The sequence below is a fragment of the Haliaeetus albicilla genome, chromosome 16 (assembly GCF_947461875.1).
Source record: "Haliaeetus albicilla chromosome 16, bHalAlb1.1, whole genome shotgun sequence".
Taxonomy (NCBI): Eukaryota; Metazoa; Chordata; class Aves; order Accipitriformes; family Accipitridae; genus Haliaeetus; species Haliaeetus albicilla.
Genome location: NC_091498.1, coordinates 32,661,654 through 32,689,217, shown reverse-complemented (window position 1 = coordinate 32,689,217; position 27,564 = coordinate 32,661,654). Strand labels below are relative to the sequence as shown.

Below are 27,564 nucleotides of genomic sequence, written 5' to 3'. Positions count from 1 at the left end.
GGCGCACTGAGGAGATGAGAAAACCCAGCAGTTAAGGAGGTCGGCAGAGCCTCTCTCACCCTTTGCACAGGACTACCCCTACAAAACGCTTCCCGGAGCACTATAAAATACCCCAGGCAGGAGCGCTGGGCACCCCTGGGTGCTGGGGACACAACGCCAGAGTCCCCTGAGGGACCCGTTTGCTTTTTTCGCACACAACTTGGAGAACAGCTGGGAGCAGCCAGCCAGCTGCGGGATGCTGATGGAAAAGCACAGGAAAGCAGATTTTCAACAGGATGCTGTTCTCCCTCTCCTCTCTCCAGTTATACAGGGATATTTTATTTTCTTTAACTGCTTTATCAGTCTGTCTTGGGAGGAAGCTGTAGCAACACGTCCTACTTCACTGTAGCTGATGATAACTCCTGCCGGGAAGTGCAGGGCGATGGGTAATTCCCATCGAGGGAGAGCAGACCGTGCTTTGGGTTGGAGCCATGCCTGGAGACCCTGAAACGATTATCATTTCATTCTGCAAAACTGGGACTCCATTCAAGTCATAAAAATGACATCTTTACTCTCAAATCTCTTCCATGTGTGCGCTGGGGTCGTATCTGCTGAAATGAGAAAATGTTGGTCTTTTCCACAGGCGAATCCAACAAACCGCCTTGACCGGGAGCGAGCTGGCTGTGGCCCTCCCTCTTGGCTCAGCCATCAGCTGAGCTTTTGGCCAAAATCTGCCCTGAAGCCTCATGGACAAGGTGTCTGAGGGAGCAGGTCCCCAGCGAGGACAACCAGCAGATGCTGCTGGTGAACAGCCAAGAAGGTGTCTGTCCTGCAGAACCTCCATTAGTCCACCTTCATTTCCAGAGTCCAAGCAGAAGTTTCGTTGCTTAAAAGCCACTTCTGTGGCTTACTAATTTATCTGAAGCATTTGAAAAACCCTCATTTGATCTGAAGAGCTGGATCAGACTCGGATCCCTGGGATGCATCAAGCCTGACCTGCCCGATGCCAAGTTCTCCAAGGTCCCTTCCCAGCGCTGATTAAAAGCCCTTTGCCAAGGGACACGCAGGAGTGGGTGCAACAAGCATCTCACATGGGGCTGCATTGATCTCTCCTGCTGGGAGTGAGAAGATAATTAAGGGCAACCTCTTCAGGCACCACTTACCAGGAAGCAAGACACGTCTCTGTCACCTGGCTGGTATTGCTCATGGTCGGTCACCGGCTCTCCCTGCAGCACTCATGCACGGACCCAGCCACCCACCCCCATTAAAAGCTCCAGCTCTGCTTCTGTCACTCAGCTGGGAGAAAGCTGAAGCTTTAATACCCCTGCTCTTTCCTAATTGCCTCATTTGGCCATTGATACCCAAGTGCTAATTGCTGATGGTCAGCAAGCCATTCAAAACCAGCTGCAAGGAACAGCAGGCATGATTTTAACCAGTGGGATTTTTTTTTTTTTTTTTAAACAAAACCACCCTCCCTTTCTTGCTGCGAGTTGGCTATTCCTCTAGCAGATGGCCAAAAAAGCACAGTTTAACACGGCTACCTTGGGGTGTGTAGGAAGTGTGCATGCAATGCGAATTCCCTCTCCTCTGTACAACCTTACTGGGGGAGGTTTCTCTCTCCAGACCTCAAGACCTCTCCTTTCCTTTAGCATCTTCATGGGTACTTTGTTGATCTCTGCCTTCTGGCATCAAGGCAAGACATGGCTTTGTGCCACCTTGTGTTTTCCATCATAGCCGGAGCCCTGATTCCTGTTCTCCCTCCACCTTCACGAAATACATCCTAGGCGATAAAAGAGCCTTTCTCCATCCTTGACCCCTAGGCGGCCATGGAAAGATGTGACCCATCCAACTAAATATCACAGTTAGAGTCATGTCCCTTAAAGCCACATCCCCACAGATATGTTTTTGGGCTGCCTTGCAAATACCTGCGGCAAAGCCAAACCCTCTAATTCCTTTTGCAGGGGGTTACAAGGGATCAGGGGCACCAGATAGTAACTTTTTCCCCCCTAGCGTCACACATTTGGGAGCTGATGTAGTAAAATGATCCGTAAGCACACTACTAATCCCAGAGCCACCCAACCCCTTTCTTTGCATGTTGGCAATGGCACATTCCTAGGTTTCCAAGCTGCTATAACCTGATGCTTGCAGTTAATTCAGCCTTGATGCAAATGTGCTGGTTCTGAATGATGAAATTCTTCAGAGTAAAATGCTCAGACTCTGAGATCTGGTTTAGGAGCTGCACGTCACTGTCTGATCCCAAATTTACACCTCACTTGAAACCAGGATTCTAATTTCTTACCCAGTGCCAACCTGGGGAAGACCAAGCTCCCTCTAAGATACACAATCCTAAAATCCAGAATTCTTTCACCCTGACTCCAAATCCCCACAAATATACAGGTAAATGCTACCGTGAGTGGGAAGCCTGCGTCTGTCACCCTTGGACCCACAGCCTGTCATCCAGTTTTCCAACCATCCAGTGGTTGCTCTTGGAAATACTAGCATTTATACTGATTTTAGCAAGTGTGATTTTCTTGGATAGTCACTCCCGGAGACAAGCTATATATTCTTCTTTTGAGCCCATTGACTATTTTTAAGCATTGCACTGATGCAAAGAGAAAGCAAGGTCAACACCTCGTGGCTTGGTCTACTGCCAAGCTCAACGGGTAGACACCATACAACAGCAGGCAAGAGTTCTAGCCATGAATTTGTGCTCATTTTCCAATTTCTTCATATAATTTCTCAAAGAATGGGAGTATTGCTGGACAGATTTTTCATTAACCTGAAGAAGGCTGCTTTTCAGTAACTCAACTGATTCAAACCCTGTGCAGAGGAATAAATTTGCATATAGGGCAACTCTGCTTAATTTGGTGGTGCTAGCACTGGAGAAAGAGCAGATGAGGTTTGTACAAGCCCCTTCCATGCAGTTATGACATTTCTGATTTCTCCATTTGTGGCTCCTTTAAGCCAAAGAACAAACTGCCAAGAATAAGGGTATCTGAGGAAAACCGCATGGAGGCACGTGGGCTCCCACAGAAGTTGCGTGACCGACAAGGTGTCCCCTCCTCCTTCCCACTGGCTCTGGGCCTGAAGATATTTTGCTCACGATGCAACTTCCATTATTTCCATAGCAACCATCTTTTGTCAGGTCTCAAGACTGGAGATTTTTAACAACTCCATTTGCCAATTCAAGCCCCAGAAGGAAGTGGGCTGCAAAAGGAGAAAGTTCTCATTCAAATGCAAAATAGCTGCAATAATAGCTGAGGGGTGTGGGGGGGGCCCATCGCTTGGGCACGTTGCTTTTCATCCAACTGTTAGTTCTTTGCTTGGTTTACGCAGTGTGAAAGAGCCTCATCCAGCGACATTTCTGACACTGGAAGCCACGACGTGCGTTGGGGCACTCAGACAATGCCAAGCCCAGCTGGCATGGGCCTGAATGAGATTTCCCTCTCCTCAATGAAAAGATATTTCTCTTCTTCAATGGGAGCTTTGATCTGGTTCTGTCAAAACCACCCTGGGGTCTCTTGGGAATGTGCTTGAGGCCTCCTAGCCCCCAGCCCCTTCCTAGGCCAAAGAGGTCCTCTGCCCTCTGTCCACTTCTTGCAAGAAGCATCAGCTGCCATCACGTTGCATCTCAGCTCTTGACAAGCCTAAAATTAATGTCTGAAATGTGCTATGCATGGGCTTGTGTATCATCACACCAGGAGAAGACGCCCGAGATGCCAGTGCTGCTGCTGAGCAAAACCCCGGCCCGAGGGGACGGGGCTCATCGCTTCTTCCCACCTACCAGCACACGGGGCTGTCACTGCTGTGAAATGATAAATATTTTGTGCAAGTCTGCCGTCCTGCCTTCCCCAGCTCCTTGCTGGGATTATAGGGACACCAGCTCATACCTGGCTCATTTGCAAATCAGGGTCATGGAAGTCTTATAAGCCCCTCCAAAATCTCAGCCTGGAGGATCCATTGGCCTCATCCCTAATTTTTGCCCCAGAGGCCTCACCCAAAACAGCTTTGCCCTGCTTCCTAGGGTATTGCTTCTCCCAGAAGACAACTAACTTCATCAAAGTCAACCTCCTGCCAAATAATTTGGCTGTTCATTAGAAAAAGTAGCAAACTAAGTAAGACGCATTTCGTGCTTGTGCATTCACTTTTTTTGTTACCACTTACTTTTGCAGTGGCCTAGAGCCAGCAGCAGCCCTTTGAGCCGACCTCTTTTCATTGAAGCCCTTCTCCTGTAATCTCCCAACACAAACCAGTACAGAACTGGGACTGGAGACAACCTCGATGGCAATGAGGGGGCAAGGAAGCAGGGCTGCCAGCTGGAAACGCAGCCTTTCCAGGGGCTCCCTGAAAGGAAGCTGTCTCCTGGTGGCCAGAGAAACTTCAATCTCTTTCGTAAAATCTCATTTAAAACCTGAGGGCAACCATGAAAACCAGTTCTGCTCTGAGCATCGCCTGGCTTCCCCAGCTCCAGCAGCAGCAGGCTCTGGTGCAGCGGGCTCAGGTCCGTGTTACCCGCCTCGCTGCCTGCCTGGGCAATTAGGTGAAGCATCTTCTAAATTGTAATCCTGCAAAGAAAAAAAAAAAGACCTGGGAAATGCAGACTTCCAAAAGGAGAGCTTTGAATAATCCCACCCTTCCCCGCAACCTTTTATAATGCCTTCGACAATGGCTTCGCTGTGCTTTTCTGGGACCTTTGTGGGCCTGACGGTGATGTCGGAGCCCCGCCGTCTTGGCAAATCTTTGCTGATATCATTACCCACAAAAGGGCTCTAAAAGCTTCTGTGATGTTTTCACTCGATGAATGTATTTTTTTTTCCCTTCACTGAATAAACCCTTCCAGGACTCACGGGGTTGCTGGGGTGTGTGTGTGTACACTGAGCCGTGAGGAAACCCCAGCTCCAGCCCGGAGGCTTTCGCAGGCTGCCCCGCCGGGCACTTGGGTCAGCTCCAGCTGATTTTTCAAATCCATCTCCAGCTTGCTTTCTTTTTCTCCTAAGCACCCCAATCTCAGCAAAAGCAAAAGAGGAAAGATGCCTGGTCTTTGAGACGATAGCAGTCTGATGTCAGAGTGCTATCCCAGCCCCTTTTTAATTCAACATTTTTATCTTTACCTGCTTTGCTACCCTTTGGTCCTGCATTGTAAGAAGGCAAGGCAGGGCATGCTCTGCATGAGTTAACCAAAAAACTAGGCAGGGGTGTTTACTTCATTTCCAGGGCAGACATCTCCTGGACACAGGACCAGCCTTTTTGAGTGCATTTTCTCCAACAGAGAGCACAGGAGGCAGCTCTGTTAAAAAGCAAAGTCATGCCTGAAGCACACAAACAAAAAATCACTGTGGTTTTCTCCAGATTTTCATCTTGCTGTTGCACACAGACACTATCTAAGCCTTGCACATAAAAGCTAAAAGTTTTACATCCACCTGCAGAAAGAAAACAGTAGAAAGGGTAGACACGCTCCAGACAAACCAAATGCACTGACAGGATTCACACCAAAATCCTGCCCCACCAGATTCATTGGGGAAAGCCTTGTTTGATGCCAGGGAGTTCACAGTCTTGGGTTGATCTGCAAAAGATGTTGAAGAACTGAGCCAGGCTGTGAGCAAGGAGAGGGAACGCAGACACTGCCCCATCCTACATCCTCGTCTGGTCTGATGGGGCACCCCTGGGTGCAATGCAGCCCTTGGAGACCCCTACTCCTGCACTAGGCAGAGGGATCCAGGACCACTCAGCCTCTACCTGGGAGCTACAGGAGGGGAGTCCAGACCTAAACGTGTCTGCAGCGGGATATGTCCTACCTTGAGGACATCTGGGACCTTCATCCCATCCATCCCAGGAGACTACTCCTTGCTGTACCGCTGAGCTCCATCACTGATTAACATTACAGCTGAGAGGTTCATGCCCTTATTTCTTTTGGTCTTTTAATAAAAAGTTCTTAGGAAAGCAAGCTGGTATTGATTTGGCTTCATCCACAAATAAACTCTGCCCAAAAAACCCAAGATAAACTTTCTTGCCACTGCAGGATAAAAAAAAAGCACACTGCTCACACACACCCTGTTATGCAGGGGGCTGAGCATTTTAACTGTGTGAACCAGGTAAGGGGGAAGCTACTGTTTTGTTTTAATAGCTCGTTGCATTTTTATAGTTCAAGGCTTTCAAAAGATTTTATAAACTCACTCTATTTACCACTCAGTCCTTGGCCATGGGGTTTTGGCTAGGTTTTGATCCAAGAACTGTTTCTGTGGTCCACTCAGAAGCACCCCAAAGGCAAGAAAACCCATTGAAGGACCCACCTCATGAAGTTTCCTCCACCTGGCACCAAAATCTTGGGAAAACCACCCTGCTCAGTTTGACCTGGGCTCCAGTCCCTGCTCCCAAACAGTGTGTGCAACTGAGTAAGCACCTCTAAAACCACAAGCAGCCCCCACCAAGAGAGTATAGGTGTGAGTCCTCAAAAACAACGTGGGAGTCTCTGATTATAAGGTGCTTTTTCAGTACAGCTCAGAGCCTCAATAAGATGACACTATTGATAAGTCCTGAGCAGGTACGTGTGGAATACCGACTCCACCAAAATATCTCAGCCTTGTTATACGCAACAGATCCATTGGAGACATTTTCTTTTGGCTCTTTCAAAATCCTGCCTGTGATGAAAGAAACGTCCCAAGGACGCTCATGCTTCTGCACGAAAAAGAAATGCAGCTAAAAGCAAAAGAACAGTCTGCAGCGATTCTCCTCCATCATAGAGAAGGCTGAAAACAAAGAGGAGCCGAAGCAAAGCTGGTTTTATGCCTTGTGCTGACATTAAAGCAGCCGTCCATGGCACTGCTTACTCCTGCCGAGTTTCGGAAGGCTTTATTCCCGTTAGATACAGGGTCATGGCTACCAGCCAGCAAGGCGACTGGCAGCGTTAATGCATTTACTTCAGCACCAGTGCCTGGCAAGGATGTTAGTTATTTCTGCAAAAGCAATAGGAAAAGCCCCAGAGGAAAGTGGAAAAATCTGACATACACCCTGGAACTCAGTGTGGAGACCAGAGGGAACATGTTTAAAACCCTTTTCTTTCTGCGAGTGGCTGACTGCAATGACCCTGGTTTAGAAATTCAAAGACACCAGGTTGTGGATGCCAAATTTTAGCTCAGCGAGTGTTCCTCGTCACCAGAGCTGTCTCTGCTGCCGGTGGCTGATGCACCCTCCCGAATCATCCAGGTTAAAGTAATTTCTCCTGTGTGCTGTGAAACCACTGAGCTTCAATACCCATTCCTGGCGTTGCACTGCAAACAGCCAACTGCCTGGGTTTTAGGTACACTGAAATGAGGCTTTGCAGGCATAACACGGGAATCGGTAAAAAAGATGACACATAAAACGAGATTTTTGGAACAGCAAAGGATCCTAACCTGTCCTGCTCCCTCATCCAAAGGGGAATACCAAACCAGCAGCTCCAAATGCCAAAAATCAAATGGCTCTCTTCTTCTCCACCGTTGTAGTCCAAGCACAATGCTGAAGGTATTAAACATGTTCGCTGCAATTATTTAAACAACATAAGGACAGAACAGGGATCAATTTTGCACACCTCTCAGAAAACACCCTACATGCTGGTTAATCACTGGGAAACAGGGACCTTCCCTCCTGCATGGAGAGGTTTTCCCGCATGCCAGTGATCATTCCTGATGGAATTGCTCAGAGCTACAGTTCTCCCAGCACTGCAGAAATTGAGATCATTAAGCAACTGAATCCACGGGTCTCATTTCACAGGAGGATCACCTTAGCCAGACTTTTCCATGAGCAAGTAAATCAATATCAGGTATAACAGGTGAACTATGGGAAATAACCCAGGAAATGAATTAAGAAAAATAATCATGACAGGTTACAATTGCCTATTTTTAGTTCTTTGTGCGAGGCAAGAATATGCTGGTTTATGTTTGTATGTAGATAAAGCACCTGACTGTAATGAACTTCTAAAGCAAAGAGACATCACAGAAATTAGCACGGCATAAATGCATACCTGTATAAACGGGGAATTCTTTGCGATTGCATCCTGTAACAGTGAGTTACAACAATGTAGGAAGCTGGTAATTGGCTTTGGAAAATGTTGCTTGCTTGCTGTTGGGTCTTTTTTCCTTTCAGCAAAAAGAAATGGCAGTGAACTGGACAGACACGGATACACAAGACAGGGTGGAAGACAATACACCGAGCAGTGATGGACAGTTATCTTTAATCATTAAATCCCTGAGAAAAACAATTTTATGCCCCTGTCCTCTCTCTAGCACAAAACCTCACATTGTTAAATCTATGTAATCCTCATAATATATATAATAATATAATAAAATATAGAAACCTATTCCTGCCTGGAGTTACGCACAACAGTTGCCAACAAGCAGACCAGGACTGAACGGGCACCAAGCGTGACTCTCCACCTGCAAAATAACCACGTCATGGGCGAGGTATTTGGCAACGTGAACTTGGGGAACTTGACCTTATGAGAGAGATTTTTCCCTGCCGGACTCTTCATCCGTTGCCTTCTCCCATCATAGCATTTCCTAAACAGGGGATTAAAGCATCTGTAAAACATCTTGGAAGTTTCCCTGCAATTAGCAGCCAAGCGCTAGGACAAAATCAACCGTTAAAGTGCCTTAGTCACCTTAGGGTGATGCAAATGGCCATGAGGTGGAAAGGGCTGATTTCTCTGGCAGAAAAGTATTAGCAGAAGACAGCTTCAGCATCTGTGGGACTAAAGGGACTTCTGTGCAAAAAGCATTGCTCCGTATCACAGCGGGGAAGGGCACATGGCTCTGGATGTTGTGCAGGTGCTGATTCAAGGGAAAGAGAAATCATTAGGTCCCCATTCATCACCAGCACTCACACAACAAGAGTAAAGCACTCGATTCCTTTCTGCAACACCACGTTAAAACCACAAGAGCTGCGAGCCATGAAAGGATGCAGTAAAATAAATTCTCCTCTCAACTTGGGTGGAAATGGGTTAGCAGGTCCAAAAGCTACCAGGGAAGGAGGAATAAACGCATGCACATAAATGGCAAAATTCATGGGCACGTAAACCGCTTCTTTTTTTGTTTGTTTCTTTTTAGGTAAGCAGGCTAAGGAGGGACTAATGACAAATTAAAATAAAATAACACCGTGGTAATTTAGAGGGAGTCAGAAGTTCTTCATATAACGAGGTGGAATTAAACTGCTGGAGTGTCTCCACATATCCATGCATGCTTCTAGGGAGAAAACATGAGAACGATAGGGTCAGGGCCAGGATTTACCAACACAAAATTAGAAAAAGCAAGTGAGGGAAATGGCAGTGACAAAACCCCAACGCCCAAACCCTCAAGTTGTTCACTTGGGGAAGTTTGGGGCATTCAGTACAGTGTTGAGGCTTAATAAAATATAATAATTCAAAAGAGAAAAGATCACCTTTTTATTCTGCTGGGTGACGGCAAGTGTGGCGATGGAAAGGTGGAAAAAGGAGCTGCCAGACTGGAACAGATCAGAAATCAGAAATGTTAAACAGTTTATAACTTTATGGTTTCCTCCTCATTTGTACTTGAGCTGCTGTGAAATCCCCTCCTCCCTCCTTTCGCAGACGTTACCCCTCTCCCTGCTCTCCAGGTTCCCGCAGAGGAGGGCTGGATCCTGCTCAGCGTCTCTCACCTCCAGCAGTTGCTGTCAGCTGTGGAATTTGCTCCTGATTTATTCCACACCGGAGAAGCACCTGACAAAAGAAAGAAATGATACAGCTCTTGAGGGAAAGTACTTTTTTTTCTTCCTACGTGGCCAAAAGCTTTCTCAGGAAATTGTATTATTGGCCATGGATAAAATGAAGTACCGCTAATGGAAACCTAATTGATTTTTCATATTTGCTGACTTGCAACAGAGAGATTAGAAAGTCAAAGATAGTCCGTAACCTCGATCAAGGCTTAGAAATGAGGTTTAGAGGTAGATGACAAAATGCCCCCCGCGCTTCAGCTTTTGGGAGACTTTTCCACACTCCATACATTTTTGCCAGCTATGGGACAAACTTCTGCCCAAGCTACGAGGTTCTGCAGGTTTTGCCTGCATTAAACCCCTCCTGATGGGAGGGTACCAGGAGGTGGGAGGCCTTTTGCTTTTATTTAAAGAGAAAAAGGTGATCAATGATATCCAGTGAAGGAGTAAGAGACAGTCAAAGAAAAGCAAAATCCTTCTGTGTGCAGTTGGATTAAGGGGACAAGAGACAAAAAATGTAATATAGAGAACAGAAGCTGCAGCAGACAAACAAACAAGCGGCACAAACCTTTAAGACTACTGAGAAATAAACATTTAATTAAAAAGCCAATCGCTAAGCAAGCAGGAAACGGTCTCTCAGCTTCACAGGAGCAGACAAAGATAGTAAAGCCTAACCAGCTTACTCCTAGTTAGAGAGACCTGAAGGTCAGGCTTAATTAAAACTCAGACCACCCCGCCATTGGCATCTGTTTTACAAAATAATATCCGATTCCCAGCTGGTATCTGGTGCCTTTGGCTGGAGAAAAAGACAGATCTCCAGCTCTTCCAGCACCGGGCACCAAACATTCCTGCCTTGTCACCAAAATCACTGGGGACACAAATTTTTGCAGGCTTCGGATCGGGCACGAGGAGATCATAGCCAATTCCTAACCCATTTTTTTTGTACAGGGCAGGTGGCTGCAGAGGCAAGGACGCAGCCAGGAGCTGAAGTCCATGAACGCGCCAGTTGTTGCTCTCACGCCCAGCCATGATCCCATTATCAACGGTAAAAATTACTCGACTCTAACTGTGCTTGGCTACCCACTTCAACAGAGGGAGACAGGGATTTTGCCGGGAGTTCATAGATACAGTGAATCTATTAAGTTACTATTAAGTTGTGCCCTAGGCAGGATTTTTCAACCTACCGCTTTGAGTTTGCGTGGATGTGGCTCCCTGCCCTTCTTACTGACAATTTCACAAATCCTAAAGAAAACACCTTAATTTTCCTTCCCCCTTTTTGAGAGATTAATCCCAGGAAACCACCAGCTCCCTGCAGTATCTATAATCCACCCCTACTGCTTTGTATCAACTCCACAGCAATTAGGCACCTATTTTGCTGCCGACTGCTGCTTTTCATCCAATTGCCTGTGTCGCATAATCATCTCGTCGTTTGGCTCGGATGCGTTTCTTTCTCCACTTGTTACCGCTGCTCTGGCACTTAAAACACAAATTCATCAAGGCAAGAACCGCCTATTCATCACACTTGCACGCCGTGGCTTAGCACGAGGGGCAGAAGGCCTCTCCAAGAATGCAAATAAACACCTCTAAGGAAAAGCACTAAGCAACAGACTAATTCATATAAAAACTTTATTAGAAACGAGGACACAGCCTCCCAGGAACAACATTCTACATTATCTCCCAAACTTTTACAGTTTAACAGCCATAATTAAATACAAGTAGCTACAAAAATGCTGCGCACCTCTATAAAAGAAGGGAGAACTAATCCTCAAATCGCCATTGTTTCAAACATGGCCAGAGAAAGTGTTTTTCCACGGTAGTTTGCACGCACGTGGGCACGCAAACACCCACCAAGGCTGTGAGCTGGCATGCTGTGGGTGGGGGTTTTTGTTGCTTTTTGTCCTAGGAACCAGGATGGGGTTTGATGTTATCAGAAGTCTGTATTGCTTTAATTCAAAGAGAGGGAGAGAAGAGAAAATTGTTATGGCTTGATATTGCACCTCATATGTTATGTTGGGTAAATAGTTGGTACTTTCAAATCTTAAAATTGCACAAAAGTGACTATTATCCTATCTCTAGTTTTATTTCAATGGTAAATAATTAATAATAATGATAATAATAATAATAATAATAAAAACCAGAGGTACTACTGTCACAGAAAAAAAGACCAGCCTCATTTAACCACCATCTACAGATGAGAAAATAAAGGATAAATAGGGCCTAGTTTATAAAAGCCTTTTCTTCTACTCATACCCAAAGAACTATCTCCCATCTAATCCAGGACCAGCTTTAACAGCGCTAATTTTTAGCGTATCAACCACTATATTTTTATTAGCGCATCAACCACTACGTTATGACTGCAATCCAGCCGCACGCTATTCAGTAAAAAACACAAAAAAGGAGGAAAAAATACTTATAATATATCCATTTCTCAACTTCCTTACAGGCGTTTTTCATGTCCTGTCATAAAAAAAAGAATTTAAAGCGAAATAGATATACAAAAGCTATTGTGCTCAAGTCAGCGGCGTATGTACACGTTAAAATCAGAACAATACAAAAAGTATTCTAGTAGCAAAGGCAATGTGTAATATTTTATATAAACAGTGTTTGAAAAGTATAAAATTAGGAAATAATGCATAGAAGAGCGTGTTTCACGGGCCCTGCGGCAACGTGTTATTCGCAGCGACGGCTGCGTTAGCAAATCCGTGCAGCGAAGGCAGAATTTACACCGGATCCCGGAATGAACAACTCACTGCCTGCAGAATTCGCTGGTTATGTTGGGAAGGGGGTAGGCAAAGAGGGAGAAATCCAGGATGTATTTTGGCAACAGCTCTTTTATCAGGCGGCGTTGGGTGTTGCACAGGTAGTAATGGAGCGTTTCCGCCGTCACGGGCTTGTACCACGACTGCCGCTCGGGGAAGCGGACGAAGGAGGGCGACCGGACTCGCTCGAGGACGTAGTTGGCATCCGCGTTCAGCCGCTCGTAGGAGCCGATGAAGTCGTACCTGACGGCGCAGGGCTGGCACAGGTTGTAGATGGGCATCCAGTGCTCGTTCATCCGCTCCGCCTCCTCGTCCAGCAGGTACCGGAGAAACTCGGAGAAGGTCACGTCGTCGCCCGCCGAGTTCCCCCCGTTCTTCCGGTACCGCCTGACGATCTCCACCCCGTACTTCTGCTGGTACTCCTTGATCTCCCCAAATTTATTCCTGTAGGCCGACAGCAGCCTCTCCATGGGGTTGCGCACGAAGACGAACTTGTAGTAGTTCTTCAGGCGGTAGCTGATCTCGTCCGGCTTCATGTCGCCCAGGAACACCAGGTCGCTCTTGTGGTCCATCTTCAGCTTGACGTCGACGCTCTCCAGCGCCCCGTCCAGCACCTTCAGGATGCGCTTCCAGTTGGAGCAGGCCACCTTGGGCACGTAGCAGTACAAGAAGCGGTACTTGTCGCTGACCAGGAGGTGCCGGAGGACCGTCCGGCGCTGACCGGCCGGCAGCTCCCAGACGCTGCGGGGCATGGCCCGCTGCCCGCAGACGGCGCGGATGGTGCGGTTGCGGATGTCCCGCAGCACCTCGCGCTCCAGCTCGCCGCCGGCCTCCTCCTCCTCGCCGCCCACGCCGACGCCTCGCCGGGAGAGCTCCCCCGCCGCCGGGTGCAGCGGCGGCGGCTTCACCTCGGCCAGGATACCCTTCTCGATCATGAGGAGCAGCCCGCTGGAGGCCAGGATCACGCCGAACATCAGCATGGAGGGCAGCAGCACGGTGCCGCCGCCGCCGCCGCCGCCGACCACCCGAGGCCGGGACCGGCTGCGGCCCGAGGCGGCCGCCCGCCTCACCTCGCCGGGGAAGGCGGGACGGGGGAACATGGCCTCGGAGGGGGATCTGGCCGCCGCCTCAGCCGCCGCGCCGCATGCCGGGGACGGCGGGGAGACGGGGGAGAAGGAGGGCGGCCCGCCCGGCTGCCGGCGGCCCGAGCGAGGCGGGGCGGCGGCCGGCAGTGACGGCCGCGGAGGGCGGGCCGCGGGCCGGGGGAGGCGGCGGCCATTTCGCGGCGGTTCCGCCCCCGCCGCTCGCGGCCCTGACGGGGCAGGCCGGGGGCGGCGGAGGGAGGTTTCCCCCGGCTCGGGGAGGAGGGCGGGGAGCGAGGCCGCAGCCGCCCGCCGCCGGCTTTCCAGGCAGCGCTCCGGCAGCCGGCGGGACGTCGAGCCGCCCGCCGGCGTCCGTCGGGCATGGCGGCCTTCGGCAGGGGGGCTGAGGGGCGGGCGGCCCGCGCTCCCCTCTCCCCGAAAGGCGCTTGGAACGGGACTTGCGATAAACGTCCCGCCGGGGTCGGCTCCGAGTTACGGGGGAGCGCGGTCTACGAGCCCGGTGCGCTTCCCCAGCTGCCGTGGAGCCCTTCGGGGGCTGTGGGCGGTGGTGCCGGCTTTAATTAAACGGCTGCCGGGCTTTCTGCAACGCTCGGCCGAGCTGGCCCTAATGAGCAGCTGGGCCCTGCTTCGTTACCGCGCGGTTTTAGCAGCCCAGGGGAGAAGGAGGCGCAAGTTACCGGCCGAGGGCGGACGGGCCGCCACCCGAAAGCCAAAGGGCGAGATTTCGAAAAGTTTGTAGGTGTTTCCCCCAGAACAGCCACGAGCTGTAACCGGCAGCTTGTCGTTCGAGCCGGGTCGGCAGACCGAACCGCCTGTAGCGTCAAGCCAGCCGTACAGATGCCGTTGACTACGTGCAGCCCTTTCCGGAGCAAAAATCGTTTCATACTGGCATTGTTCTGCGTATTTTTCTTCAGTGCGTTTTCAGAGAGTACCACGGGGCTTCTGCGTCTTAACTAGTCTTGCAGGGACTCTCTCTGTCAAAAGCTTTCTTAACATCAAGAGAAAAAGAGCTTCCACTTAGTTTTCTTTGATCAAAAGCCAAGAGCATTTTGTCAGCCAAGGCAGATAAAGCATTTGTAGTGAAGTGCGAGAGCCTGAAGCTAGATTATTTTACAGTTTTATTTTGATGTCAATACAGCATTAGCTCTAGGAAGAGATGGTATTTTCTACCCTGCCACCAGCAGCACAGCGGTAAATCCGCACACTCCGTAGCGTTACCAGGTTTCTGCTCTGATTTCAGAGGGCAGGTCGAAGGATCTGATCTTGATCTAGACAGCAGCATAAACCTGTGGCACCGGGACAAGAACCAGGCCTCCTTGGAAAGCCCTCATCCCAGAGAAAAAGAGTCTGATTACAGTAAACTCCAGTACAGGCACTAATACTAGTGCCAAAGCAGCCAGGGGAAATTTTTATTTCTTAGAAGGCACGTTAGTCTGGCATCGTTTGTCCTCTTTTGTTTCTATTCACTCCTAACATCTATAGGTCTAGAGTAGTTACAGATCATAACAGAGTGGTTCTGAAAATATACTCCAGACTGCTAGAAATAGAAGACTGCACGATGTCAGCAGGTTTATTTTTCTCCTAGGTACTCAAGGGAACTTTGATTTAAGGACTGGGTCTGAATAGCACAGGTTATCTGGTAGGATGCAAAGTCTCTACAGAAACAACACAGCCAAGCAAATACACGGCATCAGGGAGCTGTTTCATTTGTTTGCAAGGCTAAACCCCATGTCACTGAAGAAAATTAACTGGTTATACTGAACGTGGGTATTGCTCACTCTGGATGTTAATTAATTTGATTTTCAAAGCAGTTAAAAGAAGCCTCAGTATTCAAAGTGTGCAAAACTATGGGAATATATTTCACAGGCAGATCCATTTCTTCAGAAAAGGTACATTTAGAAAATAAAATGTCACTGAGGAAACCCAACTTTAGGCTACTGTGGTTTGCCTACAAGTTTGTACTACAAACCACAAGTGGTGGAAGCGTTTAGTTCTTTCTTACAGATATACAAGGAGGATTTTTATAATTCACAGCCCCTTTCAAGGTGCTTTCAAACCCCACCATTTACCTTTGTCGCTTTATTCCAAATAGCTAGAGGCAAAATCCCCTTGTTTTGGCTGAGTAAATATGTATTCTGGCTCTGCCCCAATTACAGGAACCACACAGGAGATGCACATGGAAACAGAAGGCCCGGCGATGACAGCATCTGTGAGAGTCTCGCTGATCCTAATGAGAAACTGCGAGCCTGGGAAGGAAGAGGCTCGCAGATGTGCTGTTTCATCTAACTGATCTGCTGACGCATGGTGCTGGTGCACTCTGGACAAACTTTGATGCTTGTTTCTCTACTGCAGGTAAGTATTTCTGCAGTAGTCATCATCCGGCTGCCTAGCCCAGACTGGCACGTAATGACTAGCCACAGCAAACTGATGTTATCACTGGAGCTTGCCAGAGCATGCAGAGCATTGTGTTAAGAAACTACCTTTGACATGGTCTAAAATAAAGTGTACCAGCTCACACAAATGTAAAATTTAAGTGTCTGTTCCTTTGCTTTTCCACATTTAAAGACATCCACAGCAGCTGCAAAAAATCCGTGCCTCCTGTAACTTGGACAGCGCATGCGGTGCACATTGCTGTTTGCCCCCCACACCAGCAGCACTTGTAACTGCATGGAGCAGCCTTCTCGGTCCACCCCCACTGCGAGTGCCTGGGAAAACAGGCAGGCTTTGCAGCATGCCCAATAGATTAACCAAAGCCAGCTGTCATTACTATATATGGGTAAATCGTGGCCTGCACGCCTTTCATCCATAGGAATCCTAAAGTCCCTATAAATGGTGCAGAAGAGAGACCCATTCACCAACCCCAAGTCCCAGTAAATTGTTCATGTCCCATGGGCATCCACAGCTCCATGGGACAAGGGAAACCTGCGGAGCCCTGCCCGTGCAGATGCTCTGCCAGATCTCGGAGTGATCCTCATCTCCCTGGAGCTGTAGCAGCAGCCTCTTCCCCACAGTTACTACTTACAGGGATGTAAGGAGGATTTTTGTAACTCACAGCACTTTGCAAGATGCTTTCAAACCCCAACATTTGCCTTTGCCTTAAGAGCACCACAGCAGCAGCAGACCTCCACCCCCAGGTAACTGCCAGCTGGTGTCAAATAATCCCCTAGGCCTTTCCCTCCCTCCTAACTCACATGAGCAGAAAAGCAACATTAAAACGCATTACTATTATGTGCATTACAATATTATATGCATTACACTGACCTAGCCTCCCAGCGTCATTTATGTGGGGCACACTCAGGTTTGAAGCAGGCTGCAGAACTCAGCCTTGGCTATCAGAAATGGTGGTCTAAGAAGGAAAGTGCCAATTCCTAGAGGGCATGGAGAGAAAGAGTGCGGGGCACCCCTGTCCTTCCAGCTTGGAGTGAGGTTGGATACTGATTGTCATCACAAGCACTGCCACGTGCCCTGCCAAGGCTCTGCTGGCCATTTGGGTAAGATCAGATATTTGTTTTGGTCTGAGAAACTGCACAAGGGAAGAATGCATGAGGCCCCTTGAAAAGCTTAGCAAGAGAAAGGAGGTTTCTTTAAAGAACAACACTCTGAGCTGATGCCAACTTTCCAAATGAGCCACGGGACAGTGACTCCTAACGTAGGCAAACGAGACCCCTTGGATGGATCTGAGCAGCTCCAGATCAAAAAGTAAAACAAACAAAGGAAGAAGAGATCTGATGTTGTGGCTGCGTGTCCAGAGATTATCCAGTAATTTAGTATAATAAAGCCTCTTAACCAAGTGGATAAGCTTAGAAGCCATTTCACAATCAGCTCACTATGTAAGGCAGTTTCTTATCTCTAGGAAAAAAGTCCTTTTAAGCAGTCAAACATGCTAGATGAATATGCTAAATAATTCAGAGGAGATTGTTATGATAGGCTTGGTCCATCTCCTTCATAACAAAAATCACTACTTTCAAGGAAAATATAGTGCTGAAGGATTTGCTTATCTTGCAACCGCAAATTAATTGATGTGCCGCTGGCTGAACTTGCAAAGACCTTACACTGTGCTTAGTTCCATTTTTCCCTGCTCCGTTGTGCATAACTATGAAATTGCTTTTGAACTGAGCCATTTCAGGAGTTTTAGTCCCTCCATGCAAGGAAAACTGCCATGCACTTACACGGTCAGTAGAAGCCGTAAGAGCTCATCCCACCTTAGCTTTACCCGGCTTCCTGGCACAGGGGCAGGATGCTGATGCACGGAGGGAGAAAGGAGCGTGTCCGGGTCCCTGGGGATCGCAAGGACAGTGAGTCTGTGGGACAAGACACAGAGGCTGCCAGGAGCCTGCAGGGAAGGCAGCCAGAAGCTGCACGGCTATACATTCCCCCCCCAGGGGGTACACACACACCATATAGGAGCCAGCGGTGCACACTGAAATATGCTCCAGCTGGGCAGGAGGTCAGAGAAAGTTCAGAAATCCCACAGGCGCCAGCACAACGGGGACGGCGTTTCGGCAACTCTGTCTCCGTGAATCAGAGCTTTCCTGGTGCTGCCACGGGCAGCTGCTCCCAGGTCTTCCCAAAAAGACTGGGTCAACGCGCAGAAACCATTCCCAAGCTGAGCATATTCAATTTGAAAAGTCAGTAACAACCACAACTCTGTTTTTCTACCCTTTACCCTCCACAAACCCGCTGACCAGTCTCTAATCCCTCTCAACCCTTTCAGACCAGGGCTACCTCTGGCTACTGGATTCGCAGACATCAAACATCGTGGGTGTCAGCAGCCAGCTGTGGTTTTGCCATCAGTTTTCAACACGAACACATGTTAAATCCAACGCAGCTATGAAACCTGTGTTGCAAGAGAGTCTCAAAGTCTCTTAACACATTCGAGGTATATCTGCTGCTTTTTACAACAAGCAGTCGCCCGAGGCTCCCAAACAGCTCTTGCAGGGCTTTCATGAAGTCGCGAGTCCCGCAGGTCCTTTCCGGGAATCCTCACCAGCCTCATTACCTCCTTGCACACTTAAATAACGCAGAAAGTTCAGGACAGTAAGTCATCTGCAGGAGCAGCAGCAGCAACTGACTTCCCATGCATGGCAGGGATGCTGCAGTGCCGGGGCTGATCCATGAAAATGGAAATTGCTGCAGGGTTTATGCTTTGCCACATCCTAAATAGTTGAGTGGGCTGGATTAGCAATCCAGTATAAGTGTGCTGGACAAGACATTGTTTCCAGTAAGAAAATAATTTCAGAAGGGTTGACCGACTCATGAAGACATGCTGTTCTCACTGATGCAGGTGTGGTGGGTGGTTAGAAATACTCCTCCTTCATTACGAGTATTCCTCCCAAGCCTCAACTAAGCAGCAGAAATATCTGTTAAGGAAGAGCAATACTGCACGTCTCCTAATAATGCTTTGCTGTGTCTGATGTCTCTGAGCAGAAATAAATTATTTACATTCCTTAATAAAACAAAATCAAACATCAGGGTAAGAAACAGCAACTTTTTCCCAGCAAAATGGACCAAGTCAAAGCCCAGGTCACTGTACCATGCCCTGGATGGGTTGCCAGTATGACCTCTCCACAGCACCAACAAGTTTTTTGCTGTTTCCTGCTTGAATTTGTCTGAGTAACATTTTTGTGACCCACTTAATTTCACAGGCAGCAGAATGAGGACTGAGTCTGCTCCAACGCCTCCAAAACCTGCAGCATCTTGTCTCTGACACCAGAATTCATCATCACAAGGCAAAAAAATGGTGTGTGGAAAGGGACTGATAATTAACCATTTGACTCAGCCCTGTTTAAGATTTGCAATATCCTTCCATGTGTCAGGAGCAATAAATAGCCTGCAAACTGCATGCTTTGTCCCAGGAAATTTGTTTGAGGGGGAGGCTGGAGACTGGCAGAGGACGGCTGCTGGAAGATTATGGGTCTAAGCTGAAAGAGAAAGGCTCCGGCTGGAAATAAGGAGGAACTTGTCCTCAAGAGGACAGTCAGACATCAGAGGGGCTTGCCTGGAGGAGCGGTGCCATCTGCGTGGAGTCTAGGCTGGCAGACTCCAAAATAATAGTGTCGCTTTGGCAGGGCATCACATCACAAGTGTTATTCAACCATCCCCTCGCAACCTTTCATGGTCCCAACCGAGCCTTCAAAGAGGAGCCATTAGCTGATGGGGAAGAGCGCAGCCCCCCCGGACGCCATGCGAATGATCCCCGCGCACAGCCGGAGGCACGTTCCCCGTGCAGGAGCCCACTCACCTGCCTGAAAAGCAAAGGGAAAAACAAAACGAGCCCCCAGCCCACCTGTTTCACCAAGACTCGTTTCCATTAAATGCAGTATTTCTTAACGCTGTTAACTCACAAAGGTCACAGGCTGCGATGGCGAACACGGCACCTTGTTCACCTCTCGGACACGTTTCTTTTCAGACCTGGCCTTTAGACATGGGGGGAAAGGGTTGGGTTCGGGTAAGGAAATAAACGCATCCTTTCCCCCGTTGCACCCCAGGAGCATTCAGGAGATCCCCTGGGGCGGGCAGGGATGGAGCGAGGTGGGCAGGTCTCCATAGGTACCCGCCACCGAACAGGCGGGAGGTCCTTGTGCGGTGAAGGCTGGCGACGAGCACGCTGCGCTCCTCCTGCGCCGTGCGGGTCTCTGCGTGCCTTGCAGACGCAGGGTTATCTCCTTAACAGCCTCACGCTGCTGATTAATCGGCGCTTTTACCGAGCGCTTGGATAATGACGACCGGCGTCGGCGAGGCCAGAATTGCGCTTGCTAAAATAAAGCCCGAGATTTTACACGTGATGGGTGCGTTACGGGTATTATTTGGGGTGATGGGGAGGGTTGCAGTTGAAGTGAGGAAGAAAACCAGCACCAGATGGCAGCCACAGCTGGATATTCGCAATGCGGATCCCCGTCTCCACCGCAGCGATCCGTACCGCTGGACCCGGAGGACCGAGTAAGCCCTGGGCCGTCCAGGGGCTGTGGCATCGCGGTTACGTCCTCAGTGTGCTGGGAAGAGCCACGCCACACAGGGTCAAACACAAACCGCTGCCCTGGAAAGAGTCAGTGGGCAAGTCTCGATCCAAAAACGAGATGCTGCGAGCAAAGGTTGATTTTTGTGTTTTTTGGTGGGTTTTGGTTTTTTTAAATGAATAAACATGTATGATTAATCTTAATGTTTCTATAAGTACAGCATATTTGGAAAGATGTTTCCAATGTTTTCAAGCCTTAAACGTATCAGCGTAAAGGTGGTTTTGCAAATGAGCATTAAAGAGAAGGAAATTAGGGAGGAAACTCAGGATCTTGGTAAAGGGAAACAGAAAAGAGTAAGCAAGTTCCATCCCTCGTGAAAAATGCATTCGTATAAAACATGCACCATTGTTAATTAGATCAAGGAATGGAAGTGACTCAAGCAAGAATTCCAGACTGACATCTGTCCCAAAAGGATCAATTTAAAATAAACATCAAGAATAACAAGATAAGTAAGTCATCACTTATTGGAGGAATGGGTCTTTCTGCAGAAAACCACTGGAAAAGGTTCCCCCCCACCCCCATCTATAAGTAATGTCACATTCTTTCCAAATTTTAGAAGAAAACCAATCAGGAATCTGACCCAGGTGTTGCAATTCTCACACTAGATGATTCAGGACTGCGGTTTTGACCCTTTAACAAAGAAATCCTCTCCCCCCCAGTTTGTTATGCCATTATAGCCATGCCTACCTTCCCAGCGGCAATGGTCCTCCCAGGGACTGCGCCCGGCGGGGGGACGTCTTGCCCAGGACAGCTGGGGCAGAGCCAGCCCCAGTGGTTCCGTCAGTGTGCAGTAATCCTCACCACCACCTTCGCTAGCATCTTAAGGTAGCGGAAAAGTGGTTTATTCTCCAGCCAGGCCCACAATCATCCCCCTTAGATCACAATTTCTAATGAAACCCCTTGCAAAGAAAGAAAGTAAAATTACAAGTAAACTTTCTCAAATATTGTGGGGCGGAGGGGGGAAAATCAGTTGGGAGGAAGCGGTCTCTTCTTGTAGCTGGATGAAGTCCCTAGAAATGGGGTGGGCATGCAGGCAAGCCCTATTGCTTTTCTGGATCCCGGTTTTCCAGACCCACACATGTCTGCGGCGTTGCTGTCACTGGGCGTTAAAGCGATTCCTGGTATTCCTGAGGCAGGGAAATCCCTTTGGGAAATCAATTCCCACGGGGTATCCCAGCTTTCATCTTGCAGGCAGGCAAGAACAAAACCCAACCATGCTGGTTTGCGTGCATGAAAACGGCTAATACGGTAAAATAAATGGCACTAATATGCCATATAATTCCCTTTTTATAGACTGTAATTATACAACGTGGTATGAATCCAGCCCTACTTACTCCCTGCACTTCGGCTGCGATACAGAAGGGGGCTGCGCTTGGTAACGGAGAAACGTCTCCCAGCCTGGGACAGAGGAAAAACATTTAATTGCCACATCACCCTCACTCTTGAGCAATTTCGAGTCTCCCACCTCCAGAAATTAATATCCTCAGCCCCACTGATAGCAGAGGATGGCTGGCTCCCCTGCCGGGGGTGGGAGTGTGTGTGTCATATGCGTACATGAGAGGAAAAAATAGGAAAAAAAGAGGAGTTCTTAAGGCAAGGGGACATGGGAAAGCGCAAACCGCTGCTCCCTCACCCTCTCGCCGCTGCTCTTGCTGGCCAGCACGAGGTTGCAAAGGAGACCGCGCTCTGCTTTTTAAATCAGGGTTCAAGGTCTGCCAAAAAGATGCCTAGTGCTGCTAACAGAGAGAAACTGCAGCCGGCTTTGTGCGGTTTAACCTCTACGTATTAAAAAAGAAATAAAAATCAGTATGTGTAAGGGACAGGGGAAAACCCAGAGACTTTGCTCTTGTGCCCTGAGCCATGGCATTAAGGAGTAGGGAGAATTTACCTTCTGGAGAGGAAGGGAGGAAAGGTTTCTTAGAGCTCTTCCCAGAGCACTTAATGCTTTCAAAACCACGACATTCCCAGCACGTGAAGCAATAACACCAGGGGAAGAGTCACAAACTGCTTCCCAGCGGGAAATCCTGCTGAGTTTCTGTAACCTTCTCATTTATCAAGTGCTAAATGTTCCCATTCTGGCTTTCCTAGGGGCTTCTCCATGCAGGTGCCTGCCCTCATCCCGGCAGAGAACCAGCACGATCACCACATCCCTGCTCAAACAGCAGCATGGGAATAGCAGTAAGCACAGCTATGAAGAAAAGCTGGATTACTGATGAAATTATTATATTATGAACCATATTATTTATGGGTGCAGAGAAAACTCGGAGCAAGGAAGAAAACTCCTTCTAACAGACTGGCCAGTGTTTAAGAGATGTTTGCAGAGGGGCCAATTTCTTTTCGGCTTTACTCTACCAGCCACACAGAAAAGCACAGCATCACTTGTGCCGGGGTTTGCGACACATGTCTCTGACGTCTGAGAGACCGAATTAATTTCACACAAGATTCGGCTGGGACCCAGAAAACGGCTATTTCACCCTGGTGTTCCTGGCTCACTTATTAAGTACCGTATGCACATGCTTCCCCTGTTGGGTAAATGCAAATTAACAAACGAAGAGCATGAAAAAAATCCCTCCCCGCCTGGCGCTCGGAAGCTTTTTGGTGGGAGCGTGCTGTGTCCTCAGCGCTATGCCAGAAACCAGGCAGGTGCCGGGAGATGCCGGCTGCCCTTTGCCGGGGGATGCAGTCGCACGGGGATTTTCAGAGACCCTGGGAAAGGCACGGCCCAGCAGCTATCCTGGCTGTGGCGTGCAAAGCATCATCTCTCGCTTTCTTCCTTCATCATAAACCTCCTCCGAAATCTTGCACATCTAACAGAGGACGAAGTCTGCAGGCACGTAGGCACCGGCTGCCGCTGAAACCGGGCACTCCCAACCCTGTTTTGCCGAGCTTTTGCTCGATATCCTTTCAAAAATACCTCTCCATTAGAACAGCTTGTTTGTCCATTTTCTAATACACATATTCCAGTGCTCCTGCCACTACGGAGAGTGGAAGAATATTCATCAAGATGCAGGCTTTTTTTTCAGCATTGTTAAATTGATTTGCTTTTAAGAATTACTGGGCGGTCGAACCTGCTCCAACTCCAGCTTGTTTTTGCAGAACACTCTGGAGAGGTTTATAGAGATATTAAAATTAAATACAAAGCCACAGAATAAATGGTGCTTCCATTCAGCATATCTTGTAAATCCAGTTTAAATTGTTTCCTTTATTAAATATCCTTTCCTCTTAAAAATGGATTAACCGGTCTCACTGGAGGCTCTGTCAGAAAACCCATCTCATCTCTATAGCAACAAGTCACACAAACGCACCCCTCGCTTCCACACCAGTTACTTGGCTTCGTAGGAGCCGGTACATCGTCCCATTTCAAATATCACCATTACAGCATTTCCCGTTATTAATTACCTCCCTGAGGCCAGTCCTGAGCGCAGCACCGTGACTTCACATTGCACCGGTGGTTCCTTTGCAAAGGCTTGCGGATCCCGTCCCGTACTGAACACACGGATAGCGGATGTACGCATTTCCCGGAGAGGCAGGCAGCACTAGCCTGATTTCTCCTCCATTCCCCTGATTTTAGGCTCGTTGCTTTCCTTTTTCTCAACAACTATCCTCAATTTTTTCATGCTGCCCAGCAGCCGCTCGCCTTGGCAAGCGATGCGGTGGCCGTCCCCAAAGCTTTGCACTGGGGGAGTTTAAAGCAAGGGGCCCTGCAGAGCTCTCGACCCATGTTTCAGGCTGGCATTTGGAAGAATGTACCTTCAACCCTGCGGTTAAACACCCTCATAGCATCATAGGGAGAATTCACATATAAAAGGCTGATTTAGCTGAATTTCTGGGGTTTGCAGGAGACTGGAGTGGTGTGGTCCTGGCCGGTCCCCACCACGCAGGCTGCTCCCAGCACAGCTCCCTTCCCTGGGGCTGGATGGGAATTACCTTTCTGCTGATGGCTTTTATCCCAGGAGACAGCCTCCAGGAACTTATATCTTGATGTTTCTGGAAAAATGGTGCTATGCAGGATGACCTGCGGCTTTCTGCTCCTCCCAGACCCCGAAGCCGCAGCAAGGAAACGTTTCAGCCTCTGGTCCCAGCAGCGCACGGGGATGTAGCAACTTGCAGAAGCAGCAGCTAGAGATGAACATTAAAAGCCTAACCTCATTTTTATTCAGCTTCAAATGAAACAGCCAGTCTGGGAGCAATACAAGAAGTGGCTTTGAGAGGCTACGAATGCTTTCCCATGGAGCCTGCACTGAGCAGAGCTGGCGTCTCGCTTTTGCTGCTGGTACACAGCTGAAGTATTCATAGCAGCACTTACCTGGCAGTGGGCAGAGCCAACATCAGCACGTAGGGATTAGAGAGCGTTTGGTCTGCTATCTTCCCCCAAAACCCCCAACTCAGTCGGCTGAGCTTTTTTCCTGTATCAATGGGGTGAGAAGGGTACAGTAGAACTGGGGAATCGCCCACGCTTCAGGTCCCTGGGGACACCAGGTTAATGCGGGGATGTGCATCCCTTCTCCCCGGGTGGCACCAACTCTGCCAGGGGCTGATCCTGCCGCCGGCGATGTGGCAAACCTCACGCAGACACGCGTGCTGCTGCTCCGGCACAGCTCATTTATCAGCAGCCGCTTTAAAGGGACCGAGCTGGGAGAGTGACTGAGTGCTCCGTCACGTTAATATGACGGTCCAAATTGCTCCTGTCTCTTGGCTGAGATGAATTTTGGCACAATTACAGTCAATTATAATTAGCGGCATTAAAGCAGCAGTTAAATGTAACCAGGAGCTCGTGGCTTTTGCTCCGGGTGGGAAGACACTTTGGCAACCGGAGCAAGTCCTGAACGCTGCTTCGTGTTTGCTTGGCTGGGAGATGTGGGGAGCGAGGCGCATGGTGGTAAAGTCCCCGGGAAAGCCCCCCCCAGCAGTACGTGCCAGGAGCCCAGCTGACATCTTCCCTGGCAAAAGGAGCTACTCCAAAACAAAGCACCAAGCCATGGAGCGAAGAGCTGCACCAGCATCTCCGAGTCTGCAGGAAACCACAGCAACAACGCGGACCAACCGTCCCGTGCTTCTCAAAGGACTGAATTCCCAAAGCTCAGGATGCGCTTCTGAACATCTCCCACCCATCCAGCGTGCTTGTCCCAGTGCCCAAACCTTACCCGAAGCCTCTGCAGGTGCCTGCAGCCCCAACTGCTCCTTCCCAGCACCCCAAGTGCCACCTTCCCCCCACAATTCCGGCGATGCTCCGTCACCTCCAGACATTGCATGTGGAAATGAGGGGAGATGCAACGCAGCAGGCTGGCTCTACCAGTTAGTTACCTTAATTACTGTTGGGTCATCAAAACCAGACGTGGAGCCACACCATGAGATCCTTAGCTGGCCAAAGCAGGGCGGGATTCGGGTGGCAATACACCTCTCTACTTCACAGCCCACCTCTGCTGATGCACAGCATCACCTCCAAGGACGACCCTGCGGCCAGCGGGACTCTGCCGAGGTGGCAGCAGAAAAGTCCCTGGCAGCTTCAGACATGGTAAAAGAGCAGCAGTTTGCTGAACGTCAGATAGAGGAGAGCTAGATACAACTCAGCGTGGCTCCCTCGGGTAGCAGATTTCAACAGTAAATCCAATTTTGTTTGACATTAATCCCAACTTTTCAGTCCGCCACAGATTATCCTTTTGACGACGGCTTGCCACGCGGGAAGAGCTGGGACAGAAAAGCTTTTTCTCGGTTCTCTTTTTAATTGACCCCTACGAGAGACTGTCCCTGCCTGGCAAAGCGCCAGAGCTGGCCAGAGGCGTGGGGCACGCATGGGGCGCAGGTTTCCGCTCCATTTCTGGCACCCACATTACTGATGCCTCTGGGCAGCCCAGTCACATTAAATACAACTGGAAAATCTCAAATTGGCTCTTCAGCAAAAATCCAAGGCCGCAGGGTCAGGAATATCATGCCTGCTGACCCCACACCGGCTTGCAAATTTAAATGTCAGAGGATGAGCTCCTTACTCTCTTTGGGAAGGTAATTCACAGCTTAATACACTTCATTACCAAGACAGTTTCCTTTTTCAGCCTGAAGTTTCTCATTTTTATCCGCTTCTCCAGGTTTGTGCCTAACCTGCCCGCAGTACCCTGAGAGGAGCTGTGCTCTAACAAGGCTCCTCATTAAATGTGATGGGCACATCACAAGCAAAAGGCAGGGATCCTCTAGCAAAAACCCTAATCCCATGAAGTCCAACCGGGAACTTAATAAAAACAGGCTACGATGCTGGCAGGGCTATGAGGGGACAGCAACTAAAGCAGCTTGGGAGCTGCAGGCCCAGCTCCCTGCACCCCTGACGGGACAATCTCAAAATCTCCTGTTCAAGACAACCTGGGACTGAAAGACGCTGCAAAACCCAGTTCTGCTGCTGCACCGCTCCCCGGGTCGATGAGACAGCAGCCTGGGATCCGAGGCCTGTGTTAAGGATGCGGTGACCGTGCCCAGCCCATCTGCATTCATCCCACAGGCCACACTTGCCACTCGCTCCCCTCTCTATAATTAGGAGCTAATTCAGTGTTGTTAACAGACATTACTTTTTCTTTCTGCTCGTTTTGTTCCCAGAACTCATTCTCTCCCTCCCCAGGCGTGCAAGGGTCCAGCTCTAATTAATACGCAGGATTATTTATAGAAATAGCCAATTCCAAGGGCCAGCCGCCCAGCCAAGAACTAAACCACGTCGCCTCCCCACCCCTCGGCGCCCACCCGCGTGCGGATGTTCAGCACAGCCTGGTCGTAGGAAGGGCACCGAGCCCTTACCGAGGTCACTGTGGTTTCAGGGTGAATTCCCCAACGCCTGCAACGGGACCCTTCCCTGGCCGTGCCGAGCATCCCCAGCGCAAGCACAGGCAACACCAGAAGAGGGGCCACAGCCCCAGGAAGCTGCAAACACCGTCTCAGCAGGGAGTGAAAAATCATGAAAGCCCAAGAGGAGCCTTTCCTGGAAACTGGGAGGCAGCTAGAAATTGTGAAGCGTTCAGTTAGGGC

The 27,564-nt window shown here is 49.2% G+C and overlaps 1 protein-coding gene and 1 long non-coding RNA gene across 2 annotated transcripts; both read right to left on the bottom strand.

Annotated features, from left to right (window-relative positions):
* Positions 1–1,402: 1,402 nt before the first annotated feature.
* Positions 1,403–26,641, bottom strand: LOC138689407 (uncharacterized). The gene is made up of 4 exons (XR_011328258.1): positions 25,864–26,641; positions 9,628–9,688; positions 5,183–9,453; positions 1,403–4,544 (listed from the first exon to the last, which is right to left on the bottom strand). It is a non-coding gene; the product is annotated as an uncharacterized lncRNA (long non-coding RNA).
* On the bottom strand, positions 11,291–13,666 carry CHST14 (carbohydrate sulfotransferase 14). The gene has a single exon (XM_069804376.1). The coding sequence runs from the start codon at positions 13,538–13,540 to the stop codon at positions 12,428–12,430; it is 1,113 nt and encodes a 370-aa protein (XP_069660477.1). The 5' UTR covers positions 13,541–13,666; the 3' UTR covers positions 11,291–12,427.
* Positions 26,642–27,564: the final 923 nt, after the last annotated feature.

Coding starts and splice junctions, on each gene's coding strand:
- CHST14 (XM_069804376.1), bottom strand. CDS start 13,540: ATGTTCCCCCGTCCCGCCTTCCCCGGCGAGGTGAGGCGGGCGGCCGCC.